Below are 24,015 nucleotides of genomic sequence, written 5' to 3'. Positions count from 1 at the left end.
TCTTCAGCAGGAGCTGTACAAGGTAACAAAGAGGGCAACAAATGACCGTGGGCAAGTGCTTGTGAGAAACAATTTTTATTTTCCAAAGACCCCTTCTTGGCTCACTTGGCTCAGCTGCCCTCTGGGAAATTGACAAAAGTGGTGGACCCTCTGCCCAGCAATCCCCTACTTAGCATAAAATTTCTGGGACTTCTTAAAACCTCTGAACCAAAATCCAACCAAACCCACCGCCATCGAATCCATTCCAACTCATAACGACCCCATAGGGTTTCCAAGGCTATAAATCCCTATGGAAGCAGACTGCCACATCTTTCTACGGCAGACCTCTGAAAGCCACCATCATCTCCTGGCTGAACAGCCGAGAGGAAAAAGGGAGGAAATGAGAAGTCAGCAAAGTGATCACCCTTGAGGGGATTAAATGGCTGCCCAGAGGTTGCTGGGGGGCGGAGGAAGCTCCGCCTCCTGACCAGTGCTGATGACTCGGTCATGTTTAATTTGTGAAGTCATGGAGCTGTACACTTATGTACATGATTTATGCACAAATATATGCATATTATACCTTGGTTAAGAAATAAATAAGATCCAACGTATTAGAAAAAGGTTTGGCAGGATACACTCTGAATGGCTGATAATGGCATTTCTACCAAGTGGGACTGTGGCACCCTCCACTACGCCAAACCCTTATGCATTGTTTGGATTTTGTTTTTTACAATCACTGTAAATTATTTCAGAATGAGGAAAGAAAAATTTTTCCAAGGTGATACAGTGGGTGCCCAGTAGAACTTTCTCCCGTGATGGCAATGTTCTATCTCTGCAGTCCAACACAGTAGCCCCCAGCCACGTGTGGCTATTAAGCATTAATTAATTACAATTAATTTAATAGCCACATGCAGCTAATGGCTATAGTACTGAACCTACCGTGCTGGTCTAGGGCAGAGCATAAGGGAATTTATCATATTCTTGCAACTTTTCTGTAGGCATGAACATTTTTCAAAATAAATCTGTTTTTAAAAAGAGACCTAGTTTAAAGCTGAAGGACAAGCACAAGGAGACAATGACAAGGCAGAAGCACTGGCATTATCGGTAGCTTTATTAAATTCTTTTACCTTCTAAAAAAGGATTACAAAAAGGAATACTTCATTTAAGTGTAATACTGTCTTTATGAACGTACCGTGGTCAGAAAGTGAAAATAAAGGTCATGAATATATGTGAGAAAAGAAGCCAGGGCCCCTGTGGCCTACCACCCGAGCCCATTAGGTATGGAGAGAGAGGAAACCGCCTGGATAACCAGGGACTTATCTGGGGGGAGTCAAGAGCTTCTGGGCCAATAGCTGCTTCTAGGAGCTTAAAATAAACGTACTCATGGGCTCATTGGAGATACAACTCTTGTACCGCTTTTTAAAGCTGCCCGAGGCCTCAGCCTCCCTCAGATACTGGTGGTCATCCCCAGTCTGGGTTTTGTTTTCTCTCCAATTCACACGCGCACACATGCACACAGTCTTGTCTGTCTTGTGTGCTCATCCAAGCTCTTTTGTCTTAGGTACACCCCATAAAGAAAAATCAAAGCAGGCCAGGCTACATGAAGCCAAGGAATCTACTTTTCTAGGAGAGAAGCCAGCACTTAGCTTTACTGAATGAATGTTTAAACTTTTAGGGCTTACTTTGCCCTGCTGAGGTTTGGCTCCGAAGTCCTGAAGGCTGAGCTGGGAACTGGCTGTGCGGGGGTGAGGGGCAGGACGTGGATTTGGTTAGGATCTTATTCCCTGATCCCAAGGCACAAATAGAGGCTCTGAACTCTTCTAGAGTTCCTGGGCTGCTAACCAAAGGGTTGGAAGTTGGAGTCCACCCTGAGAGCCTTGGAAGAAAGGCCTGGCCGATCTACTTAGGAAAAATCAGCCATTGAAAACCCTACGGAGCACAGTTCTACTCTGACACACAGAGGGGCTTCATAAGTGGGTGTCGACTCGACAGCAAGTGGTTTTAGAATCCTTCCTTTTTCCTGTTCATAAAGGAAAGAAAATGGTATCTTGAGATTCTGGGGAGAAAACAGGCCACGGAGGAAACAGTTTCTCTGATGAGCCCCATTTCCAACTGGCTTCGTTCCAGGCAGCCCTGGAAGCCGCTCGGCTGGGAAAAAACCAGCTGCCCTTGTTTGGTTTTCGGCAAAGCCCCGTCTCTTTAAGTTTGCATTGCAAGTCCTGTGGGGGCAGCCAACTTTTAATCGAACACACATGGGACTCTTGGACTCGCCCTGTGCTTTGCCAGCAGGCACATGCCCTGTTTTCTTTCCTGTGAGGAGATAAATTCTGGAGCCCTCAGGAAGAAGAGGGTGGCCATGCTCCCCGCAGTTCTGGGCCCAGGAGCCAGGCGGTCACTCAGAGAACTGGATTCATGTCTTGCATCTCCAGACCTGAAGAATTTTCTAGGAAAATCAGTGTTGGCTAAGTAAGGCCTTTCTGAGTGGGGAGGGGATGTGTTTCTGGTAATTTCTCGACACGAATTGATTAACTACAGGTCTCAGGGCCCGCTAGGCTCTGTGTCTTGGCCTTAGGGGTCTGAGCTCCCCACCTGAATGGGGGGAAGGCTGGCAATGGTAAGCAAGAAGACACTGAGCTTTCTACCTGGGTGACAAGGCCAGCATCTGTTTTGTTAAAGAGACCAGAAGAAAATGCCCCCAAGAAAATTGTGGGGAGTGGACAGAGCAGTATTATACACCCAACAATTAAATGTGGGGGTGGGGTGGGGGGAGACAAAGCCACTTGTGCATAGTAACATTTAGATATACAATTCCAGTGACTTTTAAATTTGCCAACAAATAACATGATTCCCCCCCTCCCTTAATGATTTAAAAATACACTGTTTTTTTCCTCTCATCCTCCTCCATCCACAATTGCCAGCTTATTGTTCTGAATGTTCTTCATAAAACTCACGCCCCAGCATCAGCCACTGGCGCCAATTTATACAAGAATTTAGCTTCGGTCTGTGCTGTGGCTGCTTTGAACTGGGGTAACAGGAAAACAGGCTTTGAGTCCCCGTTTCAGTCGGGAGCTCCCCTGGGGAAGCAAAAGAGAAATCCATTTGCTTTGGAGACTGGGGCCTTGGGGGGTGCGAGTAGGGGTGGCCTAGGAGAAGAGGGGGTACAGGGGAGACCAGGGAGGGCTCGCTCTGGGGCCGACTGGCCCCCTGAGGGGAGACATATGTAGCTGTCCCTCAGGGCTACGCTTCTGCAGAGGAAGATGCAGGACTCTCGTCATCCGACATCGGGGCAAACTGAAATGAGAAACAGAATTCCTTTTGTTGGGTATTCTTTCAAATATCTCTGAGGTGCCAACTCTGTGGAAGTGGCGGTGAATGGTGAGCAAGAGGGGCAACCCTGGGCCTCCAGGAGGTGGAGTTCTGGGGGAGATGCCATGAGAAAGCAAACACAAATGCAGTAGAGGATTTTCCTCAGGGAGAAGGGAAGAAGTGGGTCAGGGCGAGTGACGTCTGTCTGAGCTGACCCCTGAACCCCTATGCCGAGGGGCCAGCCATGAAGGGTCTGAGGGAAGGGTGTCCAGGCAGAGGAAAGAGCAAGTGCAGAGGCCCCGATGTGGGAACAAGGAAGGAGTGAACAAGCGGGAAAGGAGGGAGAGAGGCAGATGCTGAGGGCAGGGAGGGAACCTGGCAACAGTGCAGGGCCTGGTGGGCTTTGGGGAGGACTTGGGCTTTTATTCTGAGTGAGATGGGAGTGATGGAGGGTTGTGAGCAGAGGAGGACTCAGGACCTCTGGCCACTGTGGGGACAGCCTGCGGGGGATGACAGAGGGAGAGGGCGACTAGGGCAGAGGGTAGGTGTTGATGGAGGCATTAGGGTTCGTCTCTCAGGAGTCCTTGGGGGCAGGACCACAGATCAGACGGCAGGAGGGCTGAGGACATCACTTGCCCCATCACCCCCATTTTACAGGTGAGGCCACGGGGTCCCAGAGCTGATCCCCAGCAGCACCAGACTGTGGCCAGCTGTGCTGAGCTCAGGGTGCAGGGTGAAGCCTGACAAACTCCAAGCTGCAGTACAAACCTAGAAACCAGGTGGAGACAGCGGGTTTCCGTCTCAGCAGCCTTCTGTCTCCCGGACAGTGTGGGGACCACTGTGGCCGACACCCACCATGCAACCCTTGAACCCAGCCCCAAATGTGCCTCAGCAGGGAGGGGTGAGGACTGAGGGGCTGCGACGCTGCCTGCCCAAGGTTCTGGCGCCCCTTCCTGGCTGTAAGCCTCTGGGCCAGAGTTGTAATAAGCCCTCTAAGCCTCAGCTTCCCCACCTGAAAAACGGGAATAACAGTACTTTATGCAATTGAATGAGAGTTCAGCCTATTACGTGAGGACGGTACCGACTACACAGTCCATCAGAGTGGAGGGTTAGCCTCCTGCAGCAGATGAGGCTCTCGCTCTCGGGACCTGTCTCCTCCACCTGACTGGGAGGGCTTGCCTCCTCCATCAGGCACTTAGAACACAGTGAGTAACATCATTATTCCCTGGTTACATTTCCGAAAAAGTGTTTTGCTAACAGGTATGAATTAAAAATCCCAGATTTCTGTGCTCAAATAAGAGGAATGCTGGGTTAGACACAGTTAGGTTAGGCTTCTTTTCAGCGAGACTTCTCAGGGCCTCCAATATACCAGCATGTTTTGAATAAGCGCTAAAATCCTCCCTGCAGCCCCCAAGGTCCTGCATGACCTGCCCCGTCACCCCCATCCTCCTCTGATCCTCCGCTCTTCGCTCCAGCCACCCTGGCCTCCCTGGTGCTCCTCAAACATGCCAGTCAGGGACTTTGCACGGACTGTTCCTCTGCTTGGATAGCCACACAACTCGCTCCCTTGCGTCCTCAGGCACCTGCTCAGATGTCACCCCCTCGCTGAAACCCAAACTAGCTCCCCTATCACTTGCCGCCGCTTTGACTTCTGTTTTCTTTTTTAAAAAATAATTTATTTATTGTTGCTGTTGAAAATATACACCACGGAAAGTACACCAACCATTTCTACATGTACAAGTCCCTGACATTGGTTACATTCTTCAGGTTGTGCAACCTTTCTCACTCTCCTTTTCCGAAATGTTCCTCCCCATTAACATAAACTCACTGCCCCTAAGCTTCCTAGCTAATCTTTCCAGTTGCTATTTCTACTTTACTTTTTTTTTTTCTGGCTCTGTTTTCTATTTCTTCTCAGCACTTACCATCACCTGGCTATCGTACACTGATTTTGCTTATTGCTTCTCTTACGAGAACGTCCACTCCATGAGGACAGATACCTTTTCTGTTGTGTTCACTGTTGTGACTGTCACGGCCTAGAACAGGGCCTAACACACAGCTGGTGCTTGGTAAGTATTAGTCAAATGAGTGAATGCTCATAAAGAGTATGAATTGGGATGCAGACGGATCTGGGTTCGAATACTGCTATGCCAACCATGACTAGGCGACCTCAGTGCTGCAGGCCTTGATGGTTCAACGAGCAGACGACTGTAAAGTCCTTGCCATGTGCCCCTCGGGCACCATCGGCTCTCCATGGACATCTGTCCCCGCCCGAGCCCTCCCCACCGACTCCCTGCCTGAGTCGGGACTCACCGAGCACTTGATGTTCATGCGGGAGTACAGCATGGACGCGATCTCACTCTGCCCTGCATCCAAGGCCACCATCAAAGCTGTGCTCCCGTCCTGCAAAGCATCCGCTGCTGTGACGACACCCGCACAGCACTCCCACCCTCCCCGGGCGTGTGTCTGGGTGGGGACTCACGCGGTCAGTGAGCACGATGTCGCAGCTAGGCTCTGCCAGCAGCAGCCTGGTGATCTCCTTGTGGCCGTGCTCACAGGCGCACATCAGGGCCGTGGAGCCATCGTCGTCCTGCACATTGACATCCGCCTTGCAGGCCAGCAGGGCTTTGACCACGTCCACTCGCCCGTGGCTGACTGCCAGCATCAGGGCTGTCTGCCCCGCCTGGGCAAGGGAAGGAAAAGGCTTATGGTCCACACAGGCCTGAGGGCATGATGCCCCTGCTCCGGAACCTACCATGGCTCCCAAGTACTCTGACGCTAACACGCACCCTCCTTTACTGGCCTCCTGTATCTCAAGCATGGAAACACCCTTCCCACCTCTGGGCCTTTGTACCTGCTGGTCCCTTTGCCTTCTGCTGGCAGCTCCTTCTCATCCTTCAGGTCTTAGCTTAAATGTCTCCTCCTCCATGAGGCTCTCCTTGACTGTGCCCCCCCCCCATCTAAAGCAGATTCCTAACTCACAGGTATAAACGTACGTAACAATTTTTGAGCTAATTTTTAAGCTCGTAAAAGAATCTATGAGCTAAGATGTGCACACTTTTCTGCATCTCAGTTAAACCTCAATAAAAAATCAGTAAAAACAAAAATAATAAAAACAAAGCAGGGCCGCTCCCATTACGCCCCATCACAGCACTGTTTCTTTCCTCGATTGCATTTAGGTGGCTGCTAATCCGGCCCTCCTTGCTGTCCCCATCTGGTCCTGGCTGCCTTTCTTTTTGGCCTGGACACCCGCCCAGGCCCAGTCTCGCCCATGGTCTCCAGCTTCCGCTCTCTGGCACACGGTCCCTCACAGCGGCGGACAGGGCTTTCAAACCAGGAATCAAGCCATGCAATTCCTCTGCTTAAAATCCCTGTGGTGGCCTCCTGTAGCCCCAGGAATCCAAACCTGCCCCAAGGCCCTGTACTGCCTTGAAATGCTCACGTCTCCTGGAATTCGCCTGCTAGTTGGTGAGCTGCAGGAGGGTGGGACCATGTCTGTGCGCCCACCATCTGAGTCCCCAGTGTCCAGCCTAGTCAACCCCGTTGTTGCTCAATGAATGACCAAGAAGGACAAGGGATGGTGTTGGATTAAGAAAGGCTGGGGACCTACGTGTCATCCCACCCCCCTTTCCACAAGCAGTTCCTGAATGAGATGCAGCCTGGAAGGGGCTCTGACTTATATGAAATGGGCAAATGTATAGAGACCACAGCTTATCAGTGGTTACCAGGGGTGGGAGGAAGGGGAGGGGGGAGTCATTGCTTAGGGGACACTGAGTTTCTGTTAATGGTGGTGGAATAATTTGGAACAGAAAATTGGCAATGGTTGTACAATATGATGAACATAATCAATGTCACTGAACTGTACAGGTAAAAATTGTTGAAATGGCAGGTAAATATATATTTTTACCACAATTATTGTTAGGCACCACTCAGTCAGTTCCGACTCGTAACGACCCTTTGTACAACAGAACGAAACACTGCCTGGTCCCGTGCCATTCTCACAATTGTCTTTATGCTTGAGCCCATTGTTGCAGCCACTATGTCAATCCATCTCGTTTTGAGGGTCTTCCTCTTTTTCACTGACCCTCTAGTTTACCAAGCATGATGTCCTTCTCTAGGAACTGGTCCCCCCGATAACATGTCCAAAGTAAAAGGGGGGTGGGCCTGGAGCTAGACCACCAAGGTTCAAATCCTGGCTTCTCGGGTTTGACCTCGGGGAAATGACTCTTCTTCTCTGAGCCTCACTTTCCTCGCCTGTGGAATGGGGACTCTTCTCCAGGCATGGATTGAGGTCACGTCTGGGCTTGGTGCCCAGCCACGACCTAATAAAGGCCCAAGGGCCCCGTACCTGGCTGGCTTTGGCATTGACGTCTCCAAGCCGGAAGAGCTGCAGGACTGTCTCTATGTCATCCTGGGTCTTCAGAGTAGCCAGGGCGGTGAGCATGATGGGGCTGTAGCCGGCACGGTTCTGCTTGTCTACCTGGCAGACACCTGAGTGGGGTGGAGCAAGGTGGGTGTAAACCCCCAGACCCCACACATGCTGGCCAGGCCTGTCTCAGGGCTGGGGGAGGCTCCTGGAGGTCCAGGCCATGTCTCCATCATCAGACTGGAAGCTTTGTTTCACCCTACCACAGTGAGGGTGGAGGGTCAGCCCCATGTCTGTCTCCTCCTTCCATCTACACATTGCCTCATGTCTCCCTTTTCTCAGTTTGAGGACCCCATTATGCTCCAGGGGTCTCCATCTGCATAGACTAAGGGCTCCTAAAGGTGGAGGTAGAGCCTCCTTCATCAGACTGGGGGCCCCTTAGGTTGGCCCCCACATTTGGGGCTGAGAGTAAGAGCTGCGTCTCCTCCATTAATCTGGAAGAGCCATTCATGCTTCAGACGGGCCCATTTCTCCTCCATCAGACTGTGGACTCTGCCTCATTCATCACACAGGCAGGCCATGTTCCCATCAGATTGGGGAAGGGCAAGTTTCTCCTGCCTAATTGAGAATCACATCTTTTCTCCAAGCCATAGATTAAAGGTCACGTCCTTTTCTCAGACTGGGGTCCAAAGGTGTCACCTCCATTATACTGGGGCCCTTGAAAGGGCCACATCTTTTCCATAAGACCATGATTTCTACCTTTTTCACTATACTGGGGCTAAAGGTAGGGAACCATGTCTCCCTCATGAGACCAGGAGGCCGGCGTCTCCCCCTCAGACTGGGAGGGCGGCATCTGTCCCCTCAGACTGGAAGGGCAGTGTCTGCCCCCTCAGACTGGGAGGGCGGTGTCTCCCCCTTCAGACTGGGAGGTGGCGTCTCCTCTCTCAGACTGGGAGGGCGGCGTCTGCCCCCTCAGACTGGGAGGTGGTGTCTCCCCCCTCAGACTGGGAGGTGGTGTCTCCTCTCTCAGAGTGGGAGGGCTGCGTCTCCCCACTCCGCCTGGCTCGCCCAGCTCACCACTGTCAAGCAGCTGCCGCACCACGGGGAAGTTGGCGTGAGACACAGAGTAGTGCAGTGCAGTGTTGCCATTGCTGTCAGCGATGTTGACCACGTAGTCTAGCAGCCGCGCTGACATGGCCCGGAACGTGACCAGGTGGCGCCGCACAAGCTCAGGCTGTGCGTCGCTGCGGCAAGCCAGGCGTAGCCATTCCTGCAGCACCGTGGTGTAGGCCACTTTCTGGACACAAGTCAGGCAGGTGGGGGGAGGGGCGTGAGGATAAGACAGTCTACCTCCTGCTGGACAAGCCCTCAGAAAGGAAGTTGTGGACATCCTCATCCTGAACAAGACCCCTGAAGGGAAAGTGTGGACACCCCACCTCACATGAGCCCCTTGGGGTGAAGACACTGCCATCCCAGATAAGACCCTCAAAAGGAAGTCTAGACACCTCACTTCCAGATATGCCCCCCAAGTGTGGACACCTCCATCTGGATAAGGTCTTCAAAGGGAAGTGTAGACGTCCCCAGAGGGAAATATAGACAGCTTCCTCCTCTCAAGCCCTCAAAAGAATAGGAACCACAGAGCTCCAGGCTTGGCCCGCAGGCGTCATCCTCAGCCCCCTCCCCACCTCTCTGGCCCCTCTCCAAGGCCAGTGACCCAAGTGCCACCCATCCCCAAGCTCCTGGTTTCAATCTCAGGGCCCCTACAAGGCAGAGGAAGACACCCAGAATGAGGAGAAGCTGCGGGTATAGGGGGCACCCAGCCTACAGCCTGACCATACCAGCTCCCGCTCCGTGAGGGCATTGGGGTTGTCCAGGTACTTTTCCAGGGCCAGACAGGCAGAGATGAGGTCTGGGCTTAGCTCCATTCTGTTAGGGCAGATGAGAGGGGAGTTTAGTTTGGGAGCACCCACCTCAGCCTCCTGGGTCCCCCTCACTCCCCACATCCACATCCATCCAACTCTCTCCACCGCAGCACCCACAGTCTGCCAGTGGTCCCCTGAATGGTGGGATTTCAGGCAAGGCCCTCAGCCAACACATTCCCTCAGACCCCCTCCACCAGGGAAACACTTTCACAATTTACCTCAAGGGGCAGAAGTGGAAAACACATAGACCCCGACAGAATGTAAACTCAAGGCCAAAGTTTATTCCAAGTGGTCAGTGGCAGATGGAAAGTAATTTCCCATGGGCAGTTTACATCAGGAAAAACCAAGAGAGAAAAACAGGATGGGCAGGCAGGGTGGGTGGGTGGTTTCAGATAAACTTTTTCCCCTAAACCCTAACCCCAACAGCCTGAACTGCCCCCATCAGGCCCTTTATCAAAACTTCTAGACCTTCAGATACCCAGGAGAAAGTGCTTGTTTGCTAATTCAGACTAAGGTGTGCATGACTGATGATGGGTAGTTCCCTCAGGGGGCTTAAATAGTGGAGTTTGAGGCAGAGGTCACCCATCCCTGGCCCTGCCTGAATCCCTCCCATCCAGAAAACTAACCGGATCTCCTCTTCTACATTTGACCCTGATGCCCCCTCAGCCGTGGGCACGTGCTGGGATTCCTGAGACAGACGGCATTCCTGATGGCTGGTCTTGGCCACTGCCGTCTCCGTGGGCCTGAGCTGGGGGGCTTTGGCCACACTGGGAACCCTCTCCTCTGGCTCTGGAGTCTCACTCTTCATGCTCTCGTTGTCTGAGAAGTTCTCCGTTGTGCTGGAATCCTCAGACGAGGACTCATACCTGGGGAGGAAGAACAGACAGGTGGGGGGAGATGCAGCAGATGGGACGGAACTCGGCGAGGAAGGGCATGGGGTACTGGCTACTTGCCCGCTGTGGGCCTCAGTTTTCTCATCAGTTAAATGGAGATGACAGCAGTATTGGCCTTGCAGGGCCACGGGGGAGGTGGCTTAAAGCACCTAGCTCATAGTGAGTGCCCAAAAACATGCGCTGTGATTGTGACTCTGTTTGGATGAGGAAAGGGTGGGGAATGTGGGGGGGTGGTCCTCTTACCCGCCATTGACCCCCACGAACTGGAGGCTCCTCCGGTGGGCTGCCGGGTCAGTCAGCTCCTCTTTCCGCTTCATGATGGACTGCACGCCTGCCTGGGGCACACCTGGGGGAGCGGGGGCATTGTGAGGGCCCCTCACGGAGACCCTGTGCCCGGGCCTCCTGGTGCCCTGTCCCCCTCATGGCTACTGCCACTTACCTGTACCCCCAGCCTCCTCCGATTCACTTGGGGCTGTTCGCCTGGTAGGCTCCCTGTCGCTGGCATCATGGGCGGGCACCTCGCCTACATTCTTCCCTAGCTGTGCCAGGGAGGCCACTGTGGACTCAGGGGGTGATAAGGGCGACTCTGCAGGACCCTGTCTGAGACCTGGAGGGGCAGGAAAAGAGGCATCCACTGTGGGTTATAGCAGTAAATCAACAAACAGTAATAATGGCTGCCTCTTGTGGAATACGTGCCAGGGGCCAGGAGCTTTCTGTGTTACCTTGTTAAGCCTTCCTGGCCCACAAAGGAGGAAACTGAGGCACAAAGGTTACCTGAGGTCACCCAGCAAGTGAGCGGCAGAACCCAGTTCCAACCCTGATCTGTTACCTGCCCGACAGCTGGTCAAGGACAAGGAAGACCTTCTGACCCCAAGATCCTGGCTCGTGACCCCCACTCCAACATTGCACCCAGTGTTCCCTGGAAATGAAGTTTGATCACGGCCAAGCACGGTGCTCATGGCACAGACTTGATTCTTGGTTTCCCCATATAGGAGCTGTGTGACTTTTGGCAAGTCATTTAACCTCTCTGTGCCTCAGGCAGATGACAGTTCCTAAGGCTTAGAACAACACCTCCACATCACAAGCACTCAAGAAGCATTTGTCTATTCCAGAGAATTGTAAATCAAATTTTGATTTATTATTGTTGCTATAATTTTTTCTCACAAAAGCAGGGTTGTGTTATGGATATCACTTTGTGGCCGCCTCATTTTCTCCTTCTTTATTTAGCATTAAGCAGGTACAGGCATTATTTTAATCACCAGGAAAAAGAAACAATAAAGACTATTAGACGATTAAAATGAAAACCCCTCTCAGCTGATCTGAGGATAAAGGTGGCCTCCTGGGCACGAGGCCCCGCAGACGCCCACTGCGAGCCTGTGAGCAGGAAGCTCCAACTCCTCAACCCCGGCCTGAAGCACACAATAAAGGTCTGATTTCCGCTTCAAGTGCTTCGGAACCACTCAGGCTCCCCCAGGCCACATGCAGCTTCTGTGGCACCACTTCTCTAGGACTTTCTCTTCCTGCCACTGGCCACAGACTCTGAAGACCAATTAATTTTAATTCTCTTTAATGGTTAAAATACTTGTTTGACATACACAGGAACTACTTCCTCAAGTCCATGGGTGACACTCAACTTCAATAATGAAGAGCGGAGTCAATGGCTCCACAGCAAAGGGGGAGAACGGGGCGGGTCTGCAGTGGACCCTTGGGCAGATTCCAGAGCTGGGGCTCAAACTCACAGGGAGGGTGGGGGAGCTCCTGATGTTTTAACTTTGGCAATACATTTACATTTAACAAACACACTCTTTGTGTGGCCAAATAAAATGTGTCAGGAGGCAGATGGGCTAGCTCACAATCTCAATCTCTGCCCAAATTCAGGGGCTTCTGATTTAAAATCCTGGGAGGGTCAAAAAATGAGGCCACCCCAGGCCCATCTCACCTGCAAGCAAAGCAGGCCAAGCCTTTATCAGCTGACGCCCCTTCTAGCCCAGGTGTTCAAGGTTGGACATTGAAACTCCAAAATAACAACAACAAATAATACTAAAATTTTAACAAGTGTTATTATTGTTATTCCACAGGGGAACATGGCAAAGTGATACTGAAATTTATATGGAAGAATTAATGGCCATGATGAGCTAAGACAATTTTACAAAAGAGAAGCAAAGATGGAAACCCAGCCTACATGAGAGTAAAACATATTCCAAAGCCACAATTATCAAAACAGTGGAGTACTGTCACAGAAACAAACAGACCAAGGGAACAGACGAAACAGCCCAACACAGGCCCCATCTGCAGGAACTGGGGGGTGAGAGAGAGGGCGTTCTATGGGGAAGGATGAGGAAGGATGGGTTCTGTGGTGAACAACATTGGGAATAGTGGCTTAATTAACCCAAGAAGAATCAAGCTGGATCCCTACCTCACACCTTATTAAAAAAACCAAAAAAACTGTGAAGGGTTAATATGAAGGTACAACTATACAGCTAATGGAAAGAATTATAGCAGAACACTGGAAGCCTGAGAAAAGATTCCTTTCAAAAATTCCTCCAAGCACAACATGATGACTTTAACTATATCCAAAATAAAGATTTCTATTTGATTAGGAAAAAAAAAAACAAAAACCTCACAAAGTTGATAGAAGCGAACAGACTAGGGGAAAATATTCACCATATCAAAAATCAAAAATGGGCAAGGGATTACCTTCTAGAACAGGGGTCAACAAACTGTTTCTGTAAAGGGCCAGGTAGTAAATATTTTAGGCTTTGTGGGCAGTACAGTCTCTGTTGCAACTACTCAGCTTTGCAGTTGTAGCTCAAAAGCAGCCACAGACAATATGTAAAGGACTGGGTATGGCTGTGTTCCAAAAAAATTGGATTTCTTAGAATTTTGCTCATGTCAAAAAACAGTATTCTTCCTTTCATATTTTTCAACCTTTTAAAAACGTAAAAACCATTCCTAGCTTGTGGGCCATACAAAAACAGGTGGTGGACCAGATCTGGCCCACGGGCCATTGTTTGCCAACTCCTAATCTGGAATATGCCAGTAACTTCTGGAAACTTCCCGAAGAAAAATGAATAAGTGATTCACAGAGCACTCTTATTAAGCATATAAGGAGATGCCTAACCTCATCAGAAATAAGAGAAATGCAAATTTAAACAACAAGGAATACCACTTTGTACCACCATCAGACGGTCAAAAAATTAGAAAGTTGGATAAAACACATATTTTGAGGGGAGATACTTCAATCCATAATATTCCACCCTTTGGCCCCCCAAAATTCATGTCCTTGCCACATGCAAAACACATTCAGCCCATCACATCATCCCAGAAGTCTTAAATTAACTCCAAGTTCAAAATCTCATCTTCTGAAACATCTAAGTCAAATATGGGTGAGACTTTAGGCATATTCCATCCTGGGGCAAAATTCCTCTTCAACTGTGAAATCTAGATTACAAGTTAACTGTTTCCAAAGTACAACGGTGGACAGGAACAAGGGAGATATATCCATAACAAATGGGAGAAACTGGAGGGAAGGAAGGGATAACAGGCATCAGGCAGATCCAAAACCCAGCAGAACAATTTACCTTAGCTCTCAAGGCTTGAAGGTAATCCTCTGTTCTCTGAGACCATCTAGGTAATGGCCCTGCCTTCAGCGCTCTCTGGATTCCTGGTGGAGGTTCCTCGGCCCTAGGCTTCAATTCAGCTATGCTTTCCAGGCCCTCTGGGATGGCAGCTCTGCTCCCTTGGCTTTTGGTGGCCCCATTTTTCTAGTCCATCTGAGTGGTGACCCTACCCCTTGGCCCCGACAGGCCCCATTCTTCTGCCCCTTGGGCAACCCCATCCCGCTGGCACACTTTAATGGCAGCCCCACACTCTGGAACTGAGTTGGGGAAGATTCGACTCTTTGAGACCTAGGAGGCGGTGCCCCTACCCTTTGAAACTGAGAAGGCCTTGCTTCTGCTGATCTCTGAGCTGCTCCAGGGATGGTCCTTTTCTTTTCTTGGAGGACAAGAGATGTAGCACTTTTGGTCTGTTTCCTGCCTGTAGAATTCCAAGAGGCAGATAGCATTCTCTCCTTCTGTTCTTTCCCTGTCCCCTTCAGACTAAGCTGACAGGTTTTCTACTATGGTAGTTGGTTAGAGCCATCAGTCATAGGCTTCATCTCTTTAACAAAAGATTGTGTAGCCATGTCCTTGGTGAACATTCTAGGACGTGTCCTTAGTTTGTACACAAAATTTTCCAAATCTTTAAATTCAATTTTCGCTTGCACAGCTCATTTTTAAGTCTATCTCTTTCTCTTGCATTTTACTGTAAGGGGCAAGAAGAAACCACGCAGCCCCTTTAAGATCTTGCTTAGAAATCTCATCAGCCAGATATCCGAGTTCATCACTTACAAGTTCTACCTTCCACCAAATATCTGAACATAATTCAGACAAGTTCTTTGCCACTGCATAAAAAGCATCCCCCTTCCTCCACTGTCCAATCACATGTTCATCATTTTCTTTTAAAGCCTCACCAGAAGCACATTTAATGTCTACATTTCTAGCAATATTCTGTTGCTGGCGCCATATGTATTCTCTAAGACAATAGAGACTTTCTCTATGGCTCTCCTCACTTCCTTCTGAGCCCTCACCAGAACTGCCTTTGACGTCCATAATTCTACTAAAAGTCTCTTCAAGGCAATCTAGGCTTTTACTATTAGGCACCTTAAAACTCTTCCAGCCTCCACCCATTACCCAATTCCAAAACTGCTTCCACATTTTAGGTATATGTTAGAGCAATGCCCCACTCTTCCAGTACCAAATTCTGTCTCAGTTATCTAGTGGTGCTATAACAGCTGTTATAACAGAATTATCATCAGCGGGTAGCTTTAACAGAAATTTATTTTCTCACAGTTTAGGAGGCTAAAAGTCTGAAATCAAGGGCAGGCTTTCTCTGTCAGCTCTGGAGGAAGGTCCTTGTCTCTTCTGAGCTTCTGCTTCTGGGCAATCTTCATGTGGCTTGGCATCTCTATTCCCCCATCTCTGCCTGCTCACTTGTTTAATCTCTTTTATATCTCAAAAGAGATTGATTCTAGATACACCCTACACTAATCTTGTCTCATTAGCATAACAAAGACAACCCATTCCCAAATGGGATTATAACCAGAGGTATAGAGGTTAGGATTTACAAACCATATTTTTGAGGGACATAACTCGATCCATAACAGGAGGGATGTGGGGAAATGGGCGTCTTAGACTGGAACATGTCTGGTGGGAGTGTAGAGCTTTTTTGAAGAGGATTTGGAATGAAGTTAAGTCTGTGTTATCCCCTGTGACCGAGCAGCCCCACTTCTGGGAACGTAATCCTGAGGTCAAGAGGAGATGCATGAGGCGGCAGGACTTGCAAGTAACCCAGGTGCCCACCACAGGGGGACTGGATAATAAAAGTGTAGTATACGTCTAAAGCGGAAATCTACGCAGCCATTAAAAGTGACAAACCAGATTTACAAACAGGAGCATGGAGAGTTAAAAAATAGTATGCTGAGAAGAAAAAAAAGAAATAGAACAAGATTTTTTTTTCGTTTAAGCACAATACCATTTAAGGAAATTAAACACACACAGGGCATATTTTTAAGAACACTCAAGTATCTAAAGAAGCTTCTGGAAGGTGGGTTGCAAGGAATGCTATTAAATGGAAGTAGGTAGGAATTGATGGTGGGGTATTAACGGTGTAGAGCAGGGGTTGGCAAACTATGGCCATGGGCATGGATTTTACATGTTTAAATGGTTGGGGGACAAATGAAAGGATGAGTACTATTTGTGACACATGAAAATTACATGAGATTGAAATTCCGTGTCCACAAATAAAGTTTTATTGGCACACAGCCACACGCATTTGTTTACATATCATCTATGGCTGCTTTTGCACTACGAAAAAGCTGCTTAAGTGCTTTTAAAAATAGAATACAGCAGAGCTGAGGCAGAGGTGTCTGTGGCAGAGACCACATTGCCCACAAAGCTGAAAATACTCACCGACCCTCAGTGCAGAGAGCGGGAAGACAAAGGTAAAAAAAAAAAAAGTAAAACAAGAGCCGTGCCATGCACAGAACAACAGGTATGATTGCCATGAGCTGAAGAACTGGATTAACTCAATTTGGGGTTCCTCAAGTCCAAAAGAAATAATAAAAAAAGATTTTTTAATCACTCACCTACCCAGTGTGGGAAGGGTGTGAGGCCACAGGGGTGTAAAGCAATTTGGTAACAGACATCAAAGGCTTCAAAAATGCCCCTCCAGAAATCTGTCCAGAGAAAACAGATCAGAAGACTCGAGGGATTCTCATGGAAGGATGTCTGCATAGCACCGTTTATAGTGGAGAAAAATCAGATGCAATAGGATGGTCCAGCAGAGAGACAGACCAGTCAGGCACATCCCTATCTCCCTACTCCTCAGAAAATGATGCGGGCCTTAACAAACACATTGCGTTTCCAAATTATTTTTACTAAGGTAGGAAAATGCTCCTGGGATAATGTTAAATGGGAATCCAAGACAGAGCTTAAATTCTGGCTTGGAGAACCTTGAACAAGTTCCTTAATCTCCCTGTGCCTCAGTTTCCTCAACTGTAAATTGGGAGTAAAAACGCCACTCTAGGCATAGGGTTGCTGGATGTTAAATGAATTAAAATATGAAAAGGCATCAAATAACACCTGGCACTTAGTAAGGGCTGCTTACGTGTTTTTAAAATAGAATAAAGCAAAAACAGCAGCTTCTGTCAGCTTGGGGATGCCAGATTTGAAAAATACCTATTATTTTATGCATTAACTATTCGGAAGAAAAGAAACAGAAATGTTGACAACAGCCACATCTGGGGGTAGTGGGTTTATGGGGGTTTTATTTTTTTGTCTTAGATTTTTCTGTGCTTCCCAAACTTTCCACAAAGAACATGAATTGCTTTCATGGGAATATGTCTTGAACAAGAGCAGAGGAAATTTCAAAGCCTTCGGAAGATGCCAGGGGCATCCGAACCCAGCTGCCCCTTCTCCTACTGACGCTCCCTGTGGCACATGGGGCAGGGATGGGCTTTGTGGGAGCTCCAGGCCTCTGCCTGTCCCACCTTACTTTACCAGCCTGAGGGTAAAGGCTGCCTCCCAGCCTCCCTGCCCTTCGCTGCAGGGAGCAAACTCCCTGCTCTGCTGAAAAACAGTGGCCTCCCTAGATGGAGGCAGAGTTGAGCTTGCTACAGTGATCAGTCGATGAATCGATCGTATGGCCCACAAAGCTGAAATATTTACCGACTCTCAGCATAGAGAGGGAAAGACAAAGGTTAAAAAAAAAAATAACAAAGCAAAACAAAAGGAGTCCCTAGGTGGTGCAAACGGTTAACATGCTGGGCTGCTAACCAAAAGGCTGGCGATTCGAGCCCACCTAGAGGTGCCTCGGAAAAAAGTCCTGGCAATCTACTTTGAAAAAATCAGCCACTGAAAATCCTATGGATCATGGTTCTACTCTGACCCACATGGGGTCTCCAGGAGTCAGAGTCAACTCGATAGCAAATGGTTTTCACTAGATGACAATGAGGTTGTGCCCCCTTCCTTGCCTCTTCCTCCAGGGAGTCCTCCCGGACCTACCAGCTGAGCTCACTGACTTAACCAAATACAAAGTGTGAACACTGAGCACTTGTCGAATGCCAGTTCCTGATGCTCAGGCTCCCCCCACCTCACTTCCCGGGCTTCACATATTCCAGCTTATTCAACACCTTGAGAGCCCAAGCCCCTTCTCAGCTCAAGCCTTTGCCCTTGCTGTGCCTGCACCGGGAACACCCCTCCCCACCTTTGCCTCCTGGTGCCTGGCTTCTTCTCTCCTTTCAGATCTTGGTTTAAAGATGCCCCTGGGAGAGGCTATTAGAAGCAAAGAGCTAACCCTTGAGCATCTACAGCTGCTACTATTATGCTGAACACATGACACAAATTAATGCATTTAAGCTTTAAATTGACCTGCTAAAGTCGGGCTATCACGACCTCTGTTTTGCCGATGAGGAAACTGAGGCACAGAGAAATTAAGTAACTTTCTCAAGGGCACACAGCCAGGGAGCAGGGAAATCAGAATTGGAACCCAGGTCACCACGCCTCCAATCACCACCCACCCCATGCCCCTGTTTATTTCCTTCAAATGCTTATTCTCTGAAATTATGTTCTTCACTTATTTATTGTGGTCTGTTTCTTCATTGAAGAGGCTTTTGTCTGTCTTGTTCAATGGTGTGTCCCCAGGGGCTACAAGGGTCTGGTCCATAGTCGCCACTCGATAAATGTTTGTTGAATGAGAAGATACTGAATTAACACAATCCAGTTCCACTCAAGCAAGGCAGAGACTGGGGCTGGCTGCAGCAAGAGGGAGTTAAGTGAGACATGAAGAAGAACTTTTGCGGGTGCGGCCTGCATGGGGGAGGGACATTGCTATGTCTGCATGTCCTACAGGCAGGAGGCCCCATGGCTGCCCTGGGAGGCAGGTCTGGAACGGAAGTTGCCTCTTAGGGATCCCAAGGCTGGGCTGGGCCGCGCCCCTGGCTAGGGGCCAAAGCCACAGGGCCGGGTGTTTGGGATAGACACAAAACAGAGGGTGGTGGTGGAGGCAGCCAGGAAGAACACACACAAAAAAACACAGCTGGATCCCCGCCCTCTAGCCTGCGCTCTCCAGCCCTTCTGTGGGACCCTGGCCACCAGACATTCGAGGCTGGGACCAGGACTTGGGCCCCACCTCTGACCCCTGCTGCACGTTCAGGCTGATCTGGGTTTAGATCCTGACTTGACCACTTCCTGGCTGTATGACATGGGGCAAGTGAATCCCCTCCCTAAGCCTCAGTTTCCCCAGCTATAAACAGGGTTGGCCTGAAAATTATCATCACCACCAGCAGCAGCAACAAGCACTGACTGAGCACTTACTGTGTGTGTTAATTCACAATGGTCCTAGAGATGGGGGTCATTATCATGCCACTTCACACATGGGGAAGCTGAGGCCCAGAGAGGTGAAGCCACTCGCCCAGGGTCACACCGCAGGAAGTGGGATTCAAACTCAGGTTGCCTGGCTGCATGGCCCACATTCTTAGCCCCTCTATGGGCAAAGCACTCAGCACAACACCTGGCCCCCAGCTAGCGATGGATAAAGAACAGCTGTCATTATTACAAATTATTCTGGCAGCTTCTCTCCAGGGGTGGTGGCAGGGCAGCTGACATTCTGCATACCCGGTATTCCCTTTCCTGGCATGAGGACTCAGCACTTCCTCCAGGGAACCCCCCTTCCTCCTTCACAAGCCACAGGGCTTGGGTGGGGCTGCTTCACCCTCAGGCTCTGGGGCTGGGCAGTGAGGGACACAGTGACTGGCTGAGTAATGAGCAGATGATCCAAACCAGCCAATGACAGGCACCCCCGGGATTTTTACTGGCACTCTCTGGACCCAGGGACTTACTTTCCACTGAGCTGGATGCTAGCCTGAGAGGGAAGCCTGTCTGAGAGACAAGCCCCCAGGGTGGACAGAAGAAGAAAAAGACAGTGAGATTTCTGATGACATCTGAGCACCTGGATCCAGCTATGCCTAAAGCTGTCACTAAGTAACATGAACCAACACGTTTCCTTTTAATTGCTTAAGCTGGGCGGGGATTGGTTCCTACCACTTACTGAAGAAGTAGAGAAGGCCAGAAAACCGAAAGTTTTGAGGATGCTCCCCAAAATATCTCCTATTTTCTGGACACCTTACAACATGCCAGACACGAGGACAAGTACTTAACAGAAACCCAATGGCCCCAAAAAATCCGGAGGCCACTGGCACAATTCTCCCCCTTTTGTAAATGAAGAGACAGGCTCCAAGAGCTGTAGTCATCTGTCTGGTGGAAGGCCAGAACTGTGCTGGACCCTGGTGTTCAGAAGGTCCAGCCTGAGCAGTGTAGAAAGAGGGACCCCACCCGGCCTCCCCTGCCTGCTACCGCTCACCTGCTGCCCCATCACAGCCGCGCTCCGTGATGCTGATCTTCTTCACCATGTGGACGTTGCTGGTGGACGCAGTTGGTGCTAGGAAGGCTGTCTCCACCACCTCGTGGCTGCGGAACACAGGGGGGCTCTCGGCCCTGCCGGATGTAGCCAGGGCCCGCAGCCCTGTCCCATAGGGCTCCAGACTGTGGGCCCGCTGCGCAGGGGCTCCAGCGGCTGTGCTGGCCGCCACCTCCACCTCCCGCGGCCCCTCCACCACCCGGACGGTGTCTGCGCGGACTGGGCTGTCTGGCGGTGGCCGGACCTGAGCTGCCTGCAGCTCCTGTAGTGCTTTTTTGAGCTGTGTCTCCAGCACAGCAACCTTGGCGGCGAGAGCCGCCTCCCCATCGGGCATGCCCAAGTCCCGCTCTCGAACCCAGGTGCCCACACTCCGGGTCTCGAGTGCTGCCGTGTCCTCGGGGGGCTCAGGGAGGTCTAGGCAGAGCTCGCTGCGGCCTCGGGCCCCTGTAGGGTGGCCCAGAAATTTCTGGCTCTTGAGCTGCACCGTGAGCTGCCGCTTCTCCTCCTGTAGCACCGACAGCTTCACCTGGAGCACAGGGATCAGCTTCACCTGCTCCTCCAGCTGCCGCAGCTTCCGCAGGGCACCTGCCATCTGCTCCCGCACATGCGCCAGGTGTCCCGCGCTGGGCGGCACCGGCGTGGACAGTCCTGATCCCCGTGGTGTTGGGGGTGGCAGCCCCACGCCCACCAATGAGCTGGTTGAGCCAGCCGCACTGGGCGTCAGGGAGCCCAGGCCAGGGGGTGCGGCCGCTTGGTCCTCAAGGCGGCGGCGGGCATCCAGCAGGGTACGCTCAACACGCGGATTGATGCCAGTGCGGGAGTCCAGAGCACCATACTGCGGGTAGAAGCCGCGGCCGCAGTAGGAGTAGGCCGAGTGGCGGCTGTCCCCACTGGCATTGGAGCAGAGGGACTCGGTGGACGTCCACCAGGATCCAGGGCCGCGAGGCAGAGAGCCGAGGCGGGGGCGGCGCTGCACAGCCACCCGCCGCAGAGTGTGCCCCTTCTCGATGTCGTCCACGTACTTGAGGAAGTCCAGGTCGAGGCGGTAGCCATAGGGCGTCTCCACGGAGTAGGGTGGGTCGGGGTCTTTGGCAGGGAAGGTGGGTGGGGAGGCTGGGCCAGGAGTCCCTGGGGTGGAAAGAAACGCCAGCATCTCTGAACACTGCTGTTCTCTTCTGTGCTGAAGACCGAAGTCCACCGAGTTCTCAACCTGCTCTCAGCCTCTGAACTACCCATCAGGTCTCAGATCCCTCCCAGGGGAATGCTCTGTCTCCCCCAACTCCCAGACCTCTGGGGCATGGCCGTGCCTTCCCCCACTCAGACTCTGCAGGGCAGGACTATGCCTCCCCTCTCAGACCCTCTAGGGTAGGTCTGTACCTCCCCTCTCAGACTCACCAGGGCAGGACTGCGCCTTGCCCCCCTCAGACTTTCTAAGGCAGGGCCATGCCTCTGCCCTTAGACTCTCCCCCAGGGCAGGGCCCTGCCTCCCCCTCAAATCCCCAGGGCAGGGCCATATCCCATCCCCTCCAGGCCTCCTGACCTGGGAAGGGGGCCGGCACGTGCAGGACCTGGGCCATCCTCTTGTCTGCAGACGCTCCTTTGAAGTCACTTAGGGGACTGAGTCAGACGGCCTGCAGCACTGGCTGAGGCTCACCTGGGAAAGATGACAGCAGGGAGTTAGGAGGAGGCCACAGGGGGAGGGGAAGGGAGGCATGTGGCCACCCCCACCCTGCACGGAGCTGCCCCCTACCCAGCCCCCCTGCACCCTCACTCCTGGGACAACAGTCTCCCACCCAGGTCCGGGACCCTCTCACAGGCGCATGCATGCCTGGCCTCGGTAAAGGGTAGGGGGGCTGCGGTCTGGAACAAAGAAACCAAACCTCGTCTGCCCGCCTGCACATCTGTCCAGCCCCTGGACAGGCTCCAGCTGTTCCCACAGCCCCGCCTCCATGACGCTCCCGGGCTGGGGGGCCCCAAGCCTGCCAGGCCCCACCCTTCCTGCACCCCCTCCCCCGGACCCTCAGCCCAGTCCCAGGCTGGCCATGGGATAGACGGGGGCTGAGGTCGGAGGGGGAGTGGGGTGCTAATAGGGAACAGCCCTCCTGCAAGAATCCCAGGAAACAGAGACAAAAAGAGATAGAGCATCAAGAGACCCCAAAGCAGAGCCGAGTCAGGCCAGGCCTGGGGGTGTTGGTAGGGAAAATGGGGGGAGGCAGCGAGGAGCGAAGCCTTTCCCCTTTATGGAAACAATTTTCTCTAAAAATAAACAGTTTCGCTGCCAGGCTACTCGAGAACTTCCTGCCCCCCCAGGACATGTCCGGGCTCGGGGTGCAGCGGGGATAGAGGCTGGGCGGCCCGGGAAGTCATGGGAATAGGGGGAGGAAGTGAGAGGGGGTGCCCGGAGGCTGCAAAAGGGAGGGACAATCAGGGCCTCTCACTAACCCACCCTGGGCCCTGGAGGGCAGCCAGGGATCTCTGGTCCCCAACACCCTCCGCCGGAGCTCAGCCAGTCCTTTCTGCTGTCTGACCTCCAGCCGCCCTGCTGCAGAGGCCCTGGCCCATCTGGCCTCCAGAGGGGGTTCTTTCAGGCCTGTGGGAGCCACGGCAGCGTGTACCTGGGAGGATAGGCCAGGCGGGGCACCTGTTGGGCATGAAGGCGGCTGGGACTCCAGGGGTGGCCGGCCCGTCCTCACACTTTCTGCATCTCTTGCTTAGTGACTGGGTCTCTCTCCACGTCTTTCCACGTCTCTGTCCCTCTGTTTCTCTCCACGTCCCTGTTTCTCTGTGTCTCTCTCCACGTCTCTCTCCCTGTCTCTCCACGTTTCTGTCCTCACTTCTCTATCTTTCAACGCCTGGAAAACACAGTCGCTGATTGTAGGAAACTTGGTTTCTCCTCTGTCCAGAGGCTCATCCCCAGTATCAAACTCCTTTTTGGAGGAAGAAGCAACAGACCCAAACCAAATCTGCTCCTGTCGAATCAGTTCCGACTCATAGCGACCCCCTAGGACAGAGTAGAACTGTCCCATAGGGTTTCCAAGGAGCGGCTGGTGGATTCAAACTACCAACTGTTTGGTTAGCAGCCAAGTTCTTAACCACTGCGCCACCAGGGCTCCGTAAGCAATAGGAAGGTGATCAAAAATTTTCTCTGGGGACCTAAGAGAGAGGCAGGATGGAATAGGCTGGAGGGCTACTAGAGGTAGGCAGAGGTGGGGTGAATAGTGTTAATAACTATAATAACCAGGCAACTCATTTAACCATCACCAACCCCACGAGGATAGAGTCCCTGGGTGGCACAAAGGGTTAATCGGTCCACGACTAGCTGAAAGGTTGGCAGTTGGTTTGAACCCAGCCAGAGGAGTCTTGGAAGACAGGCCTGGCAATCTCCTTTCAAAAGGTCACAGCCTTGAAAACCTTATGGAGCACTTCTACTCTACACACATGGGCTGCCATGAGTCAAAATCAACTCAAGGGCAACTAACAGCAACAACAACAACCCCACGAGGTGGGTACTGTTATCATCCTGTTTTACAGATGG

At 51.4% G+C, this 24,015-nt stretch overlaps 1 protein-coding gene across 1 annotated transcript; it reads right to left on the bottom strand.

Annotated features, from left to right (window-relative positions):
- Positions 1–3,216: 3,216 nt before the first annotated feature.
- On the bottom strand, positions 3,217–22,057 carry KANK2 (KN motif and ankyrin repeat domains 2). Its single transcript, XM_004378548.2, has 11 exons — positions 22,021–22,057; positions 20,424–21,608; positions 10,903–11,070; positions 10,707–10,809; positions 10,197–10,436; positions 9,487–9,574; positions 8,726–8,945; positions 7,631–7,773; positions 5,765–5,965; positions 5,596–5,685; positions 3,217–3,270 (listed from the first exon to the last, which is right to left on the bottom strand). Exons 1-11 carry the CDS (start codon positions 22,055–22,057, stop codon positions 3,217–3,219), a joined length of 2,529 nt encoding a protein of 842 aa, XP_004378605.1.
- Positions 22,058–24,015: the final 1,958 nt, after the last annotated feature.

The sequence above is a fragment of the Trichechus manatus genome, unplaced genomic scaffold (assembly GCF_000243295.1).
Source record: "Trichechus manatus latirostris isolate Lorelei unplaced genomic scaffold, TriManLat1.0 scaffold00057, whole genome shotgun sequence".
Classification (NCBI taxonomy): Eukaryota; Metazoa; Chordata; class Mammalia; order Sirenia; family Trichechidae; genus Trichechus; species Trichechus manatus.
Note: the sequence above shows the minus strand (reverse complement) of the source record. Positions and strands in the feature narration are given on the sequence as shown.

Coding starts and splice junctions, on each gene's coding strand:
- KANK2 (XM_004378548.2), bottom strand. CDS start 22,057: ATGGCCCAGGTCCTGCACGTGCCGGCCCCCTTCCCAG. Junction 10,810..10,902: donor GGAGGAGGCTGGGGGTACAG/GTAAGTGGCAGT, acceptor CCGCTCCCCCAG/GTGTGCCCCAGGCAGGCGTG. Junction 5,686..5,764: donor ACATCGTGCTCACTGACCGC/GTGAGTCCCCAC, acceptor GATGCTTTGCAG/GACGGGAGCACAGCTTTGAT.